We start from the raw sequence: 15077 nt of genomic DNA on the forward strand, positions 1-15077 counted from the left end.
TTTTAGATTTTTAAAAGTATTTTCTAAATTTTATCGAACGTCTGACTTTTTTTTTTCAAAAACACTTTTTAAGGTGAGGATACTTCATAGGGTTCTGTCAAACAAATTCTAAAGTTTATTTATTTATTTTTGTATGTTTCAATGATTTTAAGATAGCTTTTATCACTTTAAAATTAATTTTAAATTTTTTATATCAAAATTTGGAAAAAAAAGTCTTAATATAAGGATTTATTTGATATTTTAATATAATTTATTAAAATAATTTCTTATTTTTTTTAAATAAAGCCTATTATCTCACCAAACAATATTTTCTTTTCTGTTATTTTTAAAACGGTTTCCAAATCCTATAATCAAATAAAATTTTAGTTGTTTTCTAATATTTTAAAAATATATTTTTTGAAAAAAAATGACAATTATAATCTAATTTGTTTTTTTAAAAAAAAACTATTTTAATAAATTGCTTTCATTATTTCACAACATCAAAAAACAACCCACGAGGTGGGAATGGACTTCTAAGACTCTAAGGTGTCGTTTTATTGGTTGTTTTGGTCCTTTTGGAGAATTTAAGACTCAAAATTAATAATATTTTTTAATATAATTAAATAATAATTTATCCCGTGGAGGACAGGCCCTTAGAATTCTAATATATGTGAGTTGACTTCAGTATAACTGGATATGAGCCTTTCCTCTTTCTTCTCCACCTACAAGCAAAAGTGAGTATCTGAATCACTGATTCTCCCTCTCTTTGGTTGCCCAGAAAATATCTCTTAGTTCAATTCTCAATTTTCATGTTATTTTCTCATCTGCCAAACGCTGTCCTAGTTTATTTTCTTTTCTTTTCCTTTTGATTCTATTATTTTATTTTGCTAGTACGCTTCCTTTTTTCCACTGAAGATCTGCTCTCTGGGGAATCTTTCCCCCCATAAAGATTTTTTTTTTTCTCTCTCTGAATTCAGCTGAAGTGAAATTCTTCGTCATTTTTATTCTGCTAGCACATAGATTGCTTTCTGGGTTATTTTTTTCTCTGGGGAATCTTTCCCCCCATAAAGATTTTTTTTTTCTCTCTCTGAATTCAGCTGAAGTGAAATTCTTCGTCATTTTTATTCTGCTAGCACATAGATTGCTTTCTGGGTTTTTTTTTTTTTTTTAAAAAAAATTTTAAATTGGAAGTGAATTTTAATCTGTATTAATATATATTTTTTTTTCAATATTTAGTCCTGAATTTTATCTGTTTTGATATTTCTTTGACTCCATGCTTCAAGTTTTTCGTTATCCAACTATGTAATTGTTGATGGTGGCGATGCTTCTGTGCTTGATTATTGCTAGAGAGGGAAGGAAATGGAAAAATATTCTGCTTTGTTTGAGAGACTGTGTATGGTTTTGTAGAATTTCATGTTGATTTTTTATCATTTAATTTGTTTTAGATCGGTAATTATGCTCTATTAAGGATTTTCCTCCATGCTTCCTTAGGGTTATTAGGTTTTTGTGTGAAGGAAAGGCTCTAATATGATCTTAAAAGCATGGGATTGTGTGCTGTAAGCCTGTAACTAGTGGTTTAGTTGTTTGAATTTGAAGATTGATTCTGATTGGAACCCTTTTGATTTCGCTTTTTCCATTTCATTGTTCTCGTTTGAATCCTCTTTGATGGTCTCCTAAATTTTATGCTTTTTTGTTGCAAGGTGTTTGTGAATTTGTTTCTTCAGGTGTGATGGCAGCTACTATCAAGCAGATGTCCATCATTGTGGCAACGCTTGGAACATTGTCCTTCATGTTTGGAGTAATTGCTGAAAATAAGAAGGTACTCCTAAGTAAAGAACCTTTGATATCATGTTATTTGATTGAAAGGGTTTCGGGATTTCACTTAACTTCTTAACAATTGTTTATGATCATCAATTTTTATGTCATTTCAAGGACCTGTTTAAGCTAAAATCAGCTAGTGGAGGACATATGATAGACAGATTTTCAAAATTCTTTAGTAGAACATGCTATTTAGATTGGGAGATCCCTTGATTGTTGGATTTGAATGTCTTGGTCTCTGTTGGCGCTCCCCAAATTCTAGTACATATGTATTTGAACTTTCTTCTGTTATGGTTTTCTGTTGGCATGTCTGCACAGACATCCAGCTACAAACAATGAATATAGTGGTTTCATTTTTCTTTTTGGCCGAAATGTAGATAATTCCATTTTGTCTGGCCCTACTTGAACACCATCTTTAGCTTTTGGTGATAGCCTGAGTGTAAGCTCTGAAGGATGGCTGCAAGTGCACTAATTGTTGAATGCAAATGGCAAAACCCTTTGTTTTTCTACTTTTGTCCATGAAAGCGTTTTTTTCATTCTAATAGCTATGGACTTGATTACCAATTTATATTTGCTTTCCATTTTGGGTTTCCACAGCCAGATTCTGGAACTGCAACTCTACGGGAAGGTGTTGTAATTTGCAAATATTCGTCGGATCCTACTGTTGTCTTGGGGTATCTGTCAGTTGCGTTTCTAGTTGCATCTACTGTGGCTGGGTATTTGTCTCTATTTTACCCGTACAAAGGAAGATCTATTCCACAAGCTGCTTTGTTTCGAAGCACCAGCTTCCTTGTATTCTTCAATATCGCTTTGTAAGTATACTTTCCTCAGTTTTCTGTGTTGCATTTTGATCACTGAAGAGTTTAGAAGGGCCATATAACAAGAAAGCTTGTAAGAAAATCTAATAAAATTCCCTGTTTACTTCTTCTGAGTAAGAAAAGACTTCAAAATGAAAAAGAGCCCAGGAAATTACTGTTTAATATCTAGAATTAGGGATATACATTTTTGGCCTTTAGAGCTCATAAGGGGTAAAGTTATTTTCAACCATCAACAGGGAAATGGTAATGCTAGCTTTTCAGGAGAAGGAATATTAGAAAGGCTTTTGGAGATCTTCCTGTCACCAATTGCAGTCTTTTATTAATAGTCTTTTATTAATACCCATGAGCCCAATTATCCACCAACTAAGGAAGCAACAAAAAAGATTGTATTGGCTAATTCTACACAAACCCTTCACTAACTATTTGCATAACAGAGTCATGATGCTGTAGCGAAGCTTCATGAAGTGAAATTGGTGGTGTTGGGAAAAACCCTAATCCGAGAAGATAAAGATTTTATTGATGTAGAATACTAGTAAACATTAGAAGAACAAAACTGACTGCAAGTTCACCTGATTTTAGTTATTGACTTTGAAAGTAGCAGAGAGCCCTAGTAAAAGGCTTAGTGATGTGAGCAAGACACCTAAGAACTGTCTTCAAGCTTCATATAACTCACACCAATACACATTGGGGTGGCACACACAATGTTAGATAAAATCTAAAAAAAGATTATTAAATCACTTTCATTTGTAAATTTAAGCTGTGTTTTCTGTCTTCTTGATGGTGATAAAACCACAGGGGTATGGCTGGATTGGCAGCAGCAATGTTGTTATGGCCAACAATCACAGAGCAACTTCACTTGATACGCAACGTTCATCACAACCTGAACACTACATGCCCCACTGCCAAGACTGGTCTCCTTGGTGGCGGTGCCTTCATAGCCCTCGATGCTTCCCTCTTCTGGTTGGTTTCCCTAATGTTAGCTGACAATGTGCGAGAGGACTACTTTGAAACAGTGGAAAAGGACCCTAAGGGTGAACAAAGCGAGGTTCTCACAAATGAATATAGTTCAAATGTACCTGTAAAGGGCATTGCTTAAAATGTCCCCAATCCTGATGGCCATAACAACTTATGTCTTCTTTCTGTTTGGGTTGGAAACGTTTCCTTCACATATTATTAGTATACTTCCCACTTATTAGCAATGAAGCAACTTATGTAATGGACCTCAAATGTTTCGAAATATCTTTGTTTTGTTCACACTCCTCACCGTTCCTACCAGGGCATGGGGGTTCACATCCTACAAGTTGTTCTCATAGGTTCTCTGAAGTCACCCCCATGCGATCCCTTTCTTATCAAAGACTCACCTAGTTACTTTGGGATTATTTGTTGATAGTGGACGCTTCACTTTGTCTGCGGTCCATGACTCCGTTGCTTTCTATTACTGGCTGTCTAACTTGCGGAATCCGCTTGTACAGGTTGTAAAGTTTTGCGGGTGGGCTATGACTATACGAGTATCAATTTCCCATTAGACGGTGGGATTCATACGGCTCGTTGGAAAGTGATTTTGAAAAGGGTTAAAAAGGTCCTATAATATTTTTAAAATCCGTAGAATTTCTTTAGGCTATGTTTGGTTCCCATAAAATTTGAAGAAAAATGCAAGGAAAATAAAATACAAAAGAAAAATAAAAAAAAAAAGAAAAAGTGAAAGAAAATAAAAAAATAGATTAAAAGTTGATAAATTATTATTTTTGTTACTTTAAATCCATTTTCTTTATTTTAATTCATCAATATAAAGATTAAATAATTTTAAAATATACAAGTTTTTAATTAGTTTTAATTATATTTTATTTTCTTTGATATTTTTTATAGGACAATCAAACATGAAAAAATTATTTTCCTTTACATTTTTTTCTTTCCTTAATATTTTCCAGAACCAAACATAACCTTAAGGATTTTTGAATAATAACTTGATGGATAATTTTTTTTTATATGATATATTATCAAAAGTACATTTTTTGGTTTATATTTAAATATAAAGGATTCTTTTTAAAGAAATGCCCACTGCCCATTTGTCATGTACCACATCATCTCCTCTCCTTTCAGCTCTTACACTGGAGCAGAGTTGCAGCAGCAGGTAAGTGTGGTTCAGAGTTTGGGAGCTCTACTAAACGAAGAAAGAACATGCAAGTAAAACAATTAACAACCAGAAAACAACTTTCTCAAAAATGGCGAACTTCATATGCTCATCTGAGTATATTGAAATTAAAAAAAGCACCTGCTAGCAACATCCCTACTAAAAATTTGGATCAGAGTGCACTAGCAGTACCAAGATGTCCAATTCTGTAACTACATTGAGCATTTTCATTCTTATGAACATCGAAGGACTGGATAAGGCTAACTGAGAAGGACTGTTGCTCCTTGCTCAGCGAAGAAAAACAGTTCCTTATATCATGAACAAGAGCAGACTTACTAGTGACGTCTGGGAGATCCACCACATCAGTCTGAACAAATTCTTTCAACTCAACCGAGAGAAGCCCAAGCAAAGCAGTGATGGTGGAAATGTGAAGAGGAAGGCAGGTTTTCCTTGTTATTATCTTGCAGAGATAAGAGTATAATCCACATCTGACAGTCTCAACCCCAGTGTCTTCGTACCCACCAGCATCAACTCCAATCCTGAATATTAGAACAAAGATTATTTGAATTAAAGCAAATATTAGAACATGCTGGAATAACAAGAACATGATAAAATGGTATTTACTCAAATAGTTGTTGCCACTGGGCCGTTGGCACATAGATGATAAAACGGAGTAGGTTGGGTGAGTCATGGAAGTTCTAATTTTTATTTATTTTTTTTACTCCTGTTCAAAAGTTCTAATAATGTGCATATATATTGGAACCAGGGTGGTTCAAATTGTTTTTGTATATGTGCCAAATTGCTAGGGTATGCATGGGTCACCCACAAAGTCTGACCTACTATATCTGGTCCAAAGATCTAGACAACGAAACTCTCCTGCTAAGCACCCACTTGGCTTTAAATCTTCAACAAACACCAAGCAGATACCAAGGCCCCTACCCTTATTTAGAAGGTTGACAGTGATCCCCATTACAAAGACAATAATCAAGAACTAGCACCAGTGATTATTCATGCCAAATCAAAATCATACTTTACCTTCCCAGTTGGCCAAGAAGAATGACAATTGCTGCAGAAGTGTCATCCATATCACACAAATTCAACATTTTCAGCAGGCGAGGGACAACTTTGTTGCATGTCCACTCCCAGCTCTGCATGTAAATAAGAAAATGGTTATAAAGTCAGATACTAATCTTTTGCCATATTATAAAACCATTTACCATGACAGAAAACTGGGGGGAAACCATGTATGAGAAAGATATAACACACACAGTGACAAAAATTATAATTGACATACATATTCATTTGGGTCAAATCCATGAAACATCCTTCTTACACTGATAAATGATAAAGCAAGCTCAGAGAATTTTTCCTCGTGCATTATTATTTTTAAAAGAAAGATTCAAATGGTTTCCATTGGCTATTCACGGGAAAACCTATACTACCTTACTCTGTATCTTTCATTTTGTGGTCAAATTTTACTTAATTTAACACTCCATATTATAGCACTCAATTTGAAATCTACATTTTTTGAAATAGAAACTGAAGGATTTGCAACACAAATTATATCCCCAATATTTAACTTCTGCTTTCTCATGAATCTCAAATCTGTTTGAAAACAGAGCAAAATTTCAAAAATTTCTAAACATCATTGAAACACTAGAATTTGCCTTCAGAAAATAGGTTGAATTTGAAAAGGAAAAAAAAAAAAAAACAATTAGACATGAAACTAATATGAAATTCAAAGTTTTGAAAATCTTATCAGAATATAATAAATACCATGATTCCATGGTTGCCTAGTCAAGCAAAGTGCACCGTGGGAAGGCTATGGGTAGCTGCACCCCAGCAACATAAGCACACCAAAACAAGGAAAAATGAAACAAATACTAAGGTATCCAGTAAAGGGAAAAAGTTAATACCATACTGCTGGCGACAAGCTCCACCAATGACAGGATATCAATGAAGTGGCACAACGTTCTGTTAAAATCAGATCCTGACTGAATTGCAGGCATCACAAAGTCGTTAAAACAACAAGGCATGTCACATTTCATTGAGTGAACACAGAAAGCCTCTTGTAGATGAGATTTTTTTTCAGCTTTATCCTCGCTGGACAGGGATCCAGAATTCAATGACTTGTCTGATTTGATTAGCTCTTGATCCACAGCATCTGAAATGGCATAATCCTGAAGCTTCTCCAAGAGCAGCGATATGACAATATCCACAGAAGCTGCATTCTGAGAAAATGGGCATTTGATGCATGGAGGAAACTCATTTTGAACCTTACTCTGAGATGAAAGACAGGATGTAGTTTTGATTGACAAATTCCGTCCCTCACTAATCGTAACTAAAGATTTCATAACGGTCATTATCAAACAGTAATTGCTCAAGGTAAAATATTTTTTTCCACAGACATGAGCAAAAACATGAAGAATTGTCAGCAGCAATGAAGAATCAGATCTGTGCATCCGGAAAATATCATATGAAGCCTCACAGATAAAACCGATGTGGTCAATAGCCGTGCAAATTGATGCTAATATGATACTCCCTGCCACCAACTGGTGAGTTGAAGCTGTTTCAAAGGACATAATTCTATCTACCCCATCCACAAGAATGCTGAATCTTGAATCGCATACTACGAATGATTCAGGAGATGCATTATTATACACCAGAACTTTTTTACCCATAAGGAACTCCTCGATAAGACTAAGTAGCTCATCCAAATGACATAACTTTGCAAACAAGCTTCTCATCTCTACATTGGACATCACTGCACCATAAGAATGTTAACTTGTCAACGTAAGAAAACTGAAGACAAAACATTCAAACCACAACATTATGGGGAAACAAACATGAGAATATATCATAATATGACATGTAAATATCTGTCCCTATTCTGTATGCCTAAGGTAGTGGCGAGAAGACTAGAAAAATTGCAAAGAGATTTCTTGTGGGGAGGGGGAAGTATGGAAAGAAAAGCACACCTAGTCAGTTGGGAGAGGGTGTGTGTGAGCAAAGAGAAGGGGGGGCTTGGCTTGAGGAAACTAGTCCATTTGAACAAAGCCCTTCTTGGAAAATGGGTATGGAGATTTGCTCGTGCCAAGGAGGAGATGTGGAAATGTGTTCTTGTGGCAAAATATGGGCAAGAGGAATTTGGGTGGAGAACTAAAAAAGCAAATGGGGTGTTTGGTGTTGGGCTATGGAAGGAGATTCTGAAAGAAGCAGATTGGTGTTGGAACAATATGATTCTTAAGGTTGGAAAAGGCACCAAAATCAGGTTTTGGAAGGACCCTTGGTGTGGGGATGTGGAGCTGGCCCGGAGATTCCCTCAACTCTTCAATGTGGCTGCCCAAAAAAGTGCCACTGTGGGGGATTTATGGGACCAGAATGCTGGCCCAGGAGGCTGGAACCTAAGGTTTATTAGAGGCTTCAATGATTGGGAGCTGACCTTGGTTGACGAATTGCTTCAAATCCTAAGGAGTCAAAGAATTACCTTGGAGGAGGACTTGGCCTTATGGAAGGGGGGAAAAAATGGGAAGTTTGACGTCAAGGATGCATATAGGCTGTTGACCAGCCATAGTACCCCTTTGTTTCCCAAAAAGGGCATTTGGGTGGAGAACGTTCCTTCCAAGTTAGCGTTTTTTGCGTGGGAAGCTACTTGGGGGAGGGTTCTTACTATTGATAGGCTTCAAAAGAGAGGATGACAAATTCCTAACCGGTGTTATTTATGTGGTAGTGATGAGGAAAATGTAAATCATCTTCTTATTCATTGTACAGTGGCTAGTGTGTTGTGGGGGATGGTTCTTAGTCTGTTTGGAGCCCAGTGGGTCTTTCCAGAAACTGTAAAGGAGGTGATTATCAGCTGGAAGGGTTCTTTTGTGGGCAAAAAGAGGAAGAAAATTTGGAGATCCATACCGTTATTTATTTTTTGGACGGTGTGGAAGGAAAGGAATAGATTACCATTTAGGGGAGGGGGGGAGTTAGCTATACAGAAAATTAAGTATTCTTTTGTTTGTAATATGTGGGGGTGGGCAAAATTGTATAATGGTGCGGAGTCTCGTTCCCTTATAGGTTTCCTGGAGTGGATAGCCTCCAGTTGAGGGCTGGTGGGTTTTGGTTGTTTTGTGGTCCTTTGTTGTGAGGCCTTCGTCGCCTCGTATACTCCCTGTATGCTTTGCGGCGTTTTGCCTTTGCTAATATATGTGTGCTTACTTATCAAAAAAAAAAAAATAATGACATGTAAATATGCAATCATGCACCAAATGGACAGACCTGTGTTTATCTGTGCAGAAAAAGAGTCTAAGCAGCAGATAGACTCTCCAGTTAAAATGTTCTGGCATATCTTTAACGCAGCTCCAGAAAGGTTGTGCAATAGTAGCGAAAAGAGCACACAAGCTTTCTCCCTGAAATAAATTTATCCAGAAAAAAAGAAGAAAAAAAAATCATCTCCAATTTTCATAATATTATATAGCATAAAGCATGTATTTAAGCTAATTTGTCAATCATGGGGATAATGCAGACTATCAATATCAAAAAACAAACACAAGTAAATGACAAATATAAAGTTTCTAGTAGCATTGACATCACAGCGCATATCTTGTGCCAACTTCGACAGCAATGAGTCACTTACTTGGGCAGAAGATCTACTTCCATTAAAAGAGCATGCATAATTTCTTCCACCATCCAATCTGATCGAGAAACCAAATGGCAGTGAGCTATACAGGTCCTGATGGCACATAATATCCTAGAAATGCAGCTATTCTCCTTGGTATCTGAAAACACGATACAGAATTCAGGAATATTATCATGAGGAGCTCCAACTTCATCTTCACTAAGAAATTTTGCTCCCTCATTTATAGAAACAGATATATTTGGCATCCCCTCCTCAGCATTGGATCCAAAAATCTGATTAGAACAAGTTTTTCCCTCACAATATATAGGACTATGAATAGCATTCTCACTATTTTCTGGCTTTTCAAAAGAATCAGCTAGACAATCACACTTAAGCAACAATGGATTTTGGGAAGTATCTGAAAGATTGAACTTGAACTGATTGGAATTAATCTCCAAATTGATGACATCAAAGCTAGGAGATGGCACTGAATTGTGTTTTTCATTTGACAACATCTCATTAAAACTTTCCTCCAAACAATTAGAGTTATCTACTTCATATGCTTGGTTAGCATGGATCTCAATCTCAGGAAGAGTAGGTGATAGAGGAGTTTCAATTGCTATTCGATAAAAAGCCTCATCAACAGCATTATCCAAGTCCAGCAATTTCATATAATCCCCATTAACTTGTTCCTCAAAGCTCAGCAAAGCATCTTGATTGCTCCTATCAGAAGTACATAGTCCATCCTTGCATCCCTGAGCAGCCCCAGTATGATTACCTGCAAGTGCAGATGCTAGAGTGCTGGGATTTGCCTCATCACTGTCTTCAGTTCCAAGTTTCTCTGCCTTTTTTTGCTTGTCAGGATGACACAAGTGCTTTACAACCACTTCCTTTTTATGAGAAACCCTTGGTTTCTTACTTGACCAGCCATTCTTTGCATTAGGATCACCTTGCAGGTCAGAAACCAAACATCTTCCATCTTCCAATGGTTTGTTTATGTTTCTCTTTGACTCATCATCCAAAATAGAGAGCTGTTCTTCTACCTGCAGATGCAACCTTTTATCCTCAGAATGCAAATTTTCAATGGATTCAACTGCAGCATGAACCCTCTTCCTCTTCCTACTACGCCCAATATCTCTTCCAACAACATCAAAAGCAAAAGGACCCTTGACACAATTTTCAGCCACCACTGCAAACTCTCCATTGTACCTCATTTTGGTAGCTCCATGAGAAAATCTGGAACTGGTTGGTCGTGGATTTGAGTTCTCTTCAGCTAATTTTGTTGATGTGGTGACAGAAAAAGCACCCCTTTCCTGTGAGCCCACCAACTGTCTATCAGAAAAAGATGCCATACTGGAATTTATGGCAGAACTCTGTAACATTTTTTGGTCAGAGCCTCCAAGCAGAGACTCTGATTGAGAATCAATACCTGAGATGGACCCAACAGAGTTCCCTCCAGATATAGGAAGCAGTGGTACATTATGTTCTTGGGTTGGCCTGAAAAGATCAGAAGAATTTATAGCTGTGCAGCAATGATTTACAATTCTGCTTTCCCTCGGGAGGCATGCCTGAAATGGTTCTACACCAGAAGGTCTTCTCTTCAAGTTCAATTGTTGCACGTTTGAGAAGTCTTCATCCTGCAGAGTATTTAAATAATTCAGTAAACAAACCATGGGCAGAAGCTTGTGCATGCTTTGATCCCCAGGAAAGAAAAATACATTATATTTATAGCCAAGTATACAGAGATGTCCAAAATAAAGGTATCTGCAACCACCCAATAAATTCTCTGCATGTCAACATGGAAATGCATGGTCAATGGCAGAGACAATGTCATTAAGAATTGAAAAAACAACCTTACTTTAAGAGCCAGAATGCAGCATTTAGTCTAAAACGCTTCAAAAACAAAAACCAGAGGAAGGGAGAGGCAAGGAAAGCGAAAGAAATTCCATTTTATGTTAGTTGACCATTTCATGACAGTTTTGGTGAATAAACCATAGAAATGTTTTTCTGCAAATAATCACAAAACTCACAATGCAGTATGAAGTATTATTAAGAGCAAACTTATGCTCTACCCAACAGGTTAGTATACTAAACAGTTATCAGGTGTACACCTATATTCAAGAATACTTCAGCAACCTTGCTTCTCGGTTAGCAAAGTACACTAACAAATGTCAGAATCTGTATGCTATTTTTTCAAAAATCAATGTCATCATAATGGCATCAAACCAGACATGTTTGCAACTCATTTTCTTAAACACTGTGGATAAGTACTTTGTACGAGGAAACCAACCTTTGCTATGCCGTTTGTACCTTCAACTTTATGTGAGAGACAGATATCCAGCATATCCAAGCGATGTGAAAATTGAACAAAGTCCTGCTTCAAGTGACTTAATTCTTGCTGCATTATATTATTACGATCTTTTTCTAACTTAGCCATTTGTTTGGCATGCTTCACTTGCATCTTTTCAAACTTCAATTTTTTCTTGAGAAGCTTCATATTTCCAATTGTGACATCCATTTCAGGTGGAACAGCAGGAGCCTCAGCCAAATTTCCAGAAGGCACAAGCCCATTTAGCTCCTTCCGTAATTCCTCAATCCCGCATCTATGTTTTTCTAACTGCAGAGATAACTGATCGGCACGACATTTTTCTTGCATGGCTTTCTTTCTATTTGCTTTTGCAAGCTTTGCTTTTGCCATCTCCAAATCTGCATGTTTCTTCTCTCTGGTCACCTTCTGTTTTTCTACATCAACTTTCTTGTTTACCTCTTCAGACTTTAGAAACTCCATGACCAACTTTCCATCATCAGCTTCTCTTTTCATCTTTTCTGACCGTTGCCTAGCTTTCATTTTTGAAGTTTCGGTATTCACACTTTTATCAGGTGGAACAGCAAGAGCCTCAACTTGTTTCCTAGAGGACACGAGTTCATCTATCTCTTTCTGTAATTTCTCAATCTTTTGTCTATCCTCTTCCAACTGTTTAGACAGATGATCAGCATGGGATTTTTCTACCATGGCCTTCTTCTCATTTGCTTCTGCAAGCTTCCTTTGCTCTTCCGCTTTGGAAATCTCCACATCTGCACGTCTTTTCTCCTTTGCCGCCTTCTGCTTTTCCCTTTCACACCTTTTATTTGCATCTTCTGCCTTGGACCTTGCTTCATCAGCTTCCTTCTTTAATATCTCCAATTGAAGCCTGTATTCCTCTGCCTTTTTCCCTTCAAGATTAGCAATCTTCTTTTCTTTATCAGCCTTACCCTTCTCAGCTTTCACAATTTTCCATGCCTCAGCAGCTTTACTCTTCTCAGCTTCAGCTTTCTTCCTCTCTGAATCTGCCCTTATTCTCTCTTCTTCAAGGAGCTTGTTCAGTCTATTTATTTCTGCTCCCCTTTCAGCCCCATCTCCATCTTGAGTTCCCGAGCCCCCTTTTAGCCGCAAGGATGAGATCTCATACTTCAATGAAGAGATTTCATTCTCCAAAGAAACTCTAAGGGATGATTCTTTCAGTTTCTCCTGTCTCTCAAATTCTGCCTGTGTGTGCTCTTCTTCAAATGCTGCAAAAAAATAAAAATAAAAAATGCAATTCAACAAATTGAAATACATTCACCAATTAAGACCCAATAAATCAGGTAGTTTCTCTCATCATCCAATGTGTACTCAGCATTGCGAATTACATATACCCTGTCAATGTCATATTTAGAAGAATAGCATAGCAAAGGAATGAGGTAATTCCAATGCCCATAGACCATGTTTGGAATGATGACATAGAGAATGGGAAATCAATTCCATCTCCTACTGATTCATGACTTGGATTGGTTTTTTATAATGGGAATAGCAATCAACGATTCCCTGTTACGGAAATCAAATCCTACTCTCACTAGGATTTTGATTTCTCTCTTCTACTAGGTATTATGATTCCCCTCCATTCCCATCCCATTTCCATTTTTATCCCCACGCGCCAAACACACCCATAAGGAATTCAATTTCATCGGATTGATGTTGGCTGGAATCCACGTTCAGATATAATAAATTGAAGAAAAGTGGAAAAAAAAAGGAAAAACGTAAAACAACGGAGATAAGCAAGATCGGAAAACCTTTCTTAAGACGGAGATTATCGGATTCAATCTTTTGAATTTGTTGCTCCAAAAGCTTCACGGCTTGCCGGAGAGCATTCCGTTTCTCTTCCAACTTCGAGTATCTCTCCTTCAACTAATGCAACACGAGACAACACATTAATCAGAGACATTGAAACCAGTGATGGAACTCTAAGATTTCATTTCCCCAAAAAAAAAAAATAATAATAAAACTAAAATACCAGTGCGCAGCAAGGATTCTCATCCGAAGCCATTGCAAGGTTTCACTAAAGCTTCAATCTGAAACTTCTGAAACGAAAGTAAAAGAAGGATGGATCGGACTTGCAGCGTTAGGGTTTAAGATTTTGCCTCTTCTCTCTTCGATTGAGGGGTTCGGCCCTTCCACTGACGCCACACCCCTCACCGCCTCTTTCTCTCCCTCCTACAATTGCCACTGCCTCAGCTCTATGCAGACCCATGTCTGTTTCCAGCGAAGTATTTTTCCCATTCAATTTCCGCTTCCATTTTTTTTTTCCTTTTTCTTCTAATATTTCATTTTTGCCCTTTTGATTTTTCATCTAAGCGGGCTCCCAACCCAAACCGAATCCAAACCCATTTTCTACGGTTTCCACGACTTGATTTGCATTTTTACTTGGGCTTGGGCCCAAAAAAAAACCTCAAATACATATATTGATGATTTATAAAGTTATGGAACACTAGTTAAATGAAATAGTTTTTTACTTATTAAATATAAGTTATTTGATAAAATATTTAAGAAAATGGATGTTAAGGTTGTATAATTTTTATTAATTTATTTAAATTTGAATGAAGTTTGGTTCAACCTCAAATTCTATTGTGGTCAAATAAGTGAATTTCATATATAAATTGAATTTGAGTTAATTATGAACTTAATTAGACCTTTTAAACTATCACATCTGATATCAAGGTTCCAACTTTGATGAGTTCACCACGTTGATGGCTAATATTATCATAATCCAAATTTAAAAAAATAATTAATCAAACTTTCAAACCAACTCATGTTTTTAAAACTCTGGTTAAATTTAGGTTATTTGAGTTAAACCAGGGTTAATCGGATTAAATTCGGGTTGTTTAAATTATATGATTCAAAATTCTTTTTTTTTTTTTAACAAAAAAAAGACAATAAATAAGAGAAAACTTAAAAATAACAATAATGTATTTTTCTAAATAAAAAAAAATGAAAAACACGTTATATGATAATAGTTTGATTTTTTAAAATAAAAAAATTATTATATAAGATAATAAACATTATAAATATTATAAAAATATTAAATTCGAGTGAGATTAAAAAAATAAATTATTATACTAATAATAAACATTATAAATATTATAAAAATATTAGATTTGAATCATATTCGAATTGTTTGAACCTTGATTTGAGTGAAACACAAATTGAATTTAGATTGAGAAAACTTAACCAAAACTCAAATGCAATTATTGAAAATATTTGCTTAAATTCATCCGAACCTTGGTGGCACCAGCACACCCGAGTTGCACCCAAGTTACGTGGAATACGGGTACCACTCAATTTCAAACGGGTTCAGTATCAGCCACTTTTGACCCGAACCCATTGTGGGCAGTGGTCAATTGGAAGTCTTTCCTAAAACCCTAACCCTAA

The 15077-nt window shown here is 36.3% G+C and overlaps 2 protein-coding genes across 2 annotated transcripts; one reads left to right on the forward strand and one right to left on the reverse strand.

Annotated features, from left to right (window-relative positions):
- Positions 1-588: 588 nt before the first annotated feature.
- Positions 589-3869, forward strand: LOC100247379 (uncharacterized). Its single transcript, XM_002283505.5, has 4 exons — positions 589-713; positions 1680-1798; positions 2395-2609; positions 3411-3869. Exons 2-4 carry the CDS (start codon positions 1709-1711, stop codon positions 3709-3711), a joined length of 606 nt encoding a protein of 201 aa, XP_002283541.1. The 5' UTR covers positions 589-713; positions 1680-1708; the 3' UTR covers positions 3712-3869.
- A 958-nt stretch (positions 3870-4827) lies between these two features.
- Positions 4828-13944, reverse strand: LOC100261159 (uncharacterized). Its single transcript, XM_010650170.3, has 8 exons — positions 13663-13944; positions 13442-13556; positions 11643-12901; positions 9371-10989; positions 9013-9143; positions 6663-7510; positions 5782-5894; positions 4828-5285 (listed from the first exon to the last, which is right to left on the reverse strand). The coding sequence occupies exons 1-8, from the start codon at positions 13693-13695 to the stop codon at positions 4919-4921; spliced, it is 4485 nt and encodes a 1494-aa protein (XP_010648472.1). The 5' UTR covers positions 13696-13944; the 3' UTR covers positions 4828-4918.
- Between the last annotated feature and the right edge of the window lie 1133 nt (positions 13945-15077).

Source organism: Vitis vinifera, chromosome 4 (genome assembly GCF_030704535.1).
Source record: "Vitis vinifera cultivar Pinot Noir 40024 chromosome 4, ASM3070453v1".
Classification (NCBI taxonomy): Eukaryota; Viridiplantae; Streptophyta; class Magnoliopsida; order Vitales; family Vitaceae; genus Vitis; species Vitis vinifera.

Coding starts and splice junctions, on each gene's coding strand:
- LOC100261159 (XM_010650170.3), bottom strand. CDS start 13,695: ATGGCTTCGGATGAGAATCCTTGCTGCGCACTG. Junction 7,511..9,012: donor TTCTGCACAGATAAACACAG/GTCTGTCCATTT, acceptor CTTATGGTGCAG/TGATGTCCAATGTAGAGATG. Junction 5,895..6,662: donor AGCTTGTCGCCAGCAGTATG/GTATTAACTTTT, acceptor ATTTACATGCAG/AGCTGGGAGTGGACATGCAA.
- LOC100247379 (XM_002283505.5), top strand. CDS start 1,709: ATGGCAGCTACTATCAAGCAGATGTCCATCATTGTGGCAACGCTTGGA. Junction 1,799..2,394: donor TAATTGCTGAAAATAAGAAG/GTACTCCTAAGT, acceptor GGGTTTCCACAG/CCAGATTCTGGAACTGCAAC. Junction 2,610..3,410: donor GTATTCTTCAATATCGCTTT/GTAAGTATACTT, acceptor ATAAAACCACAG/GGGTATGGCTGGATTGGCAG.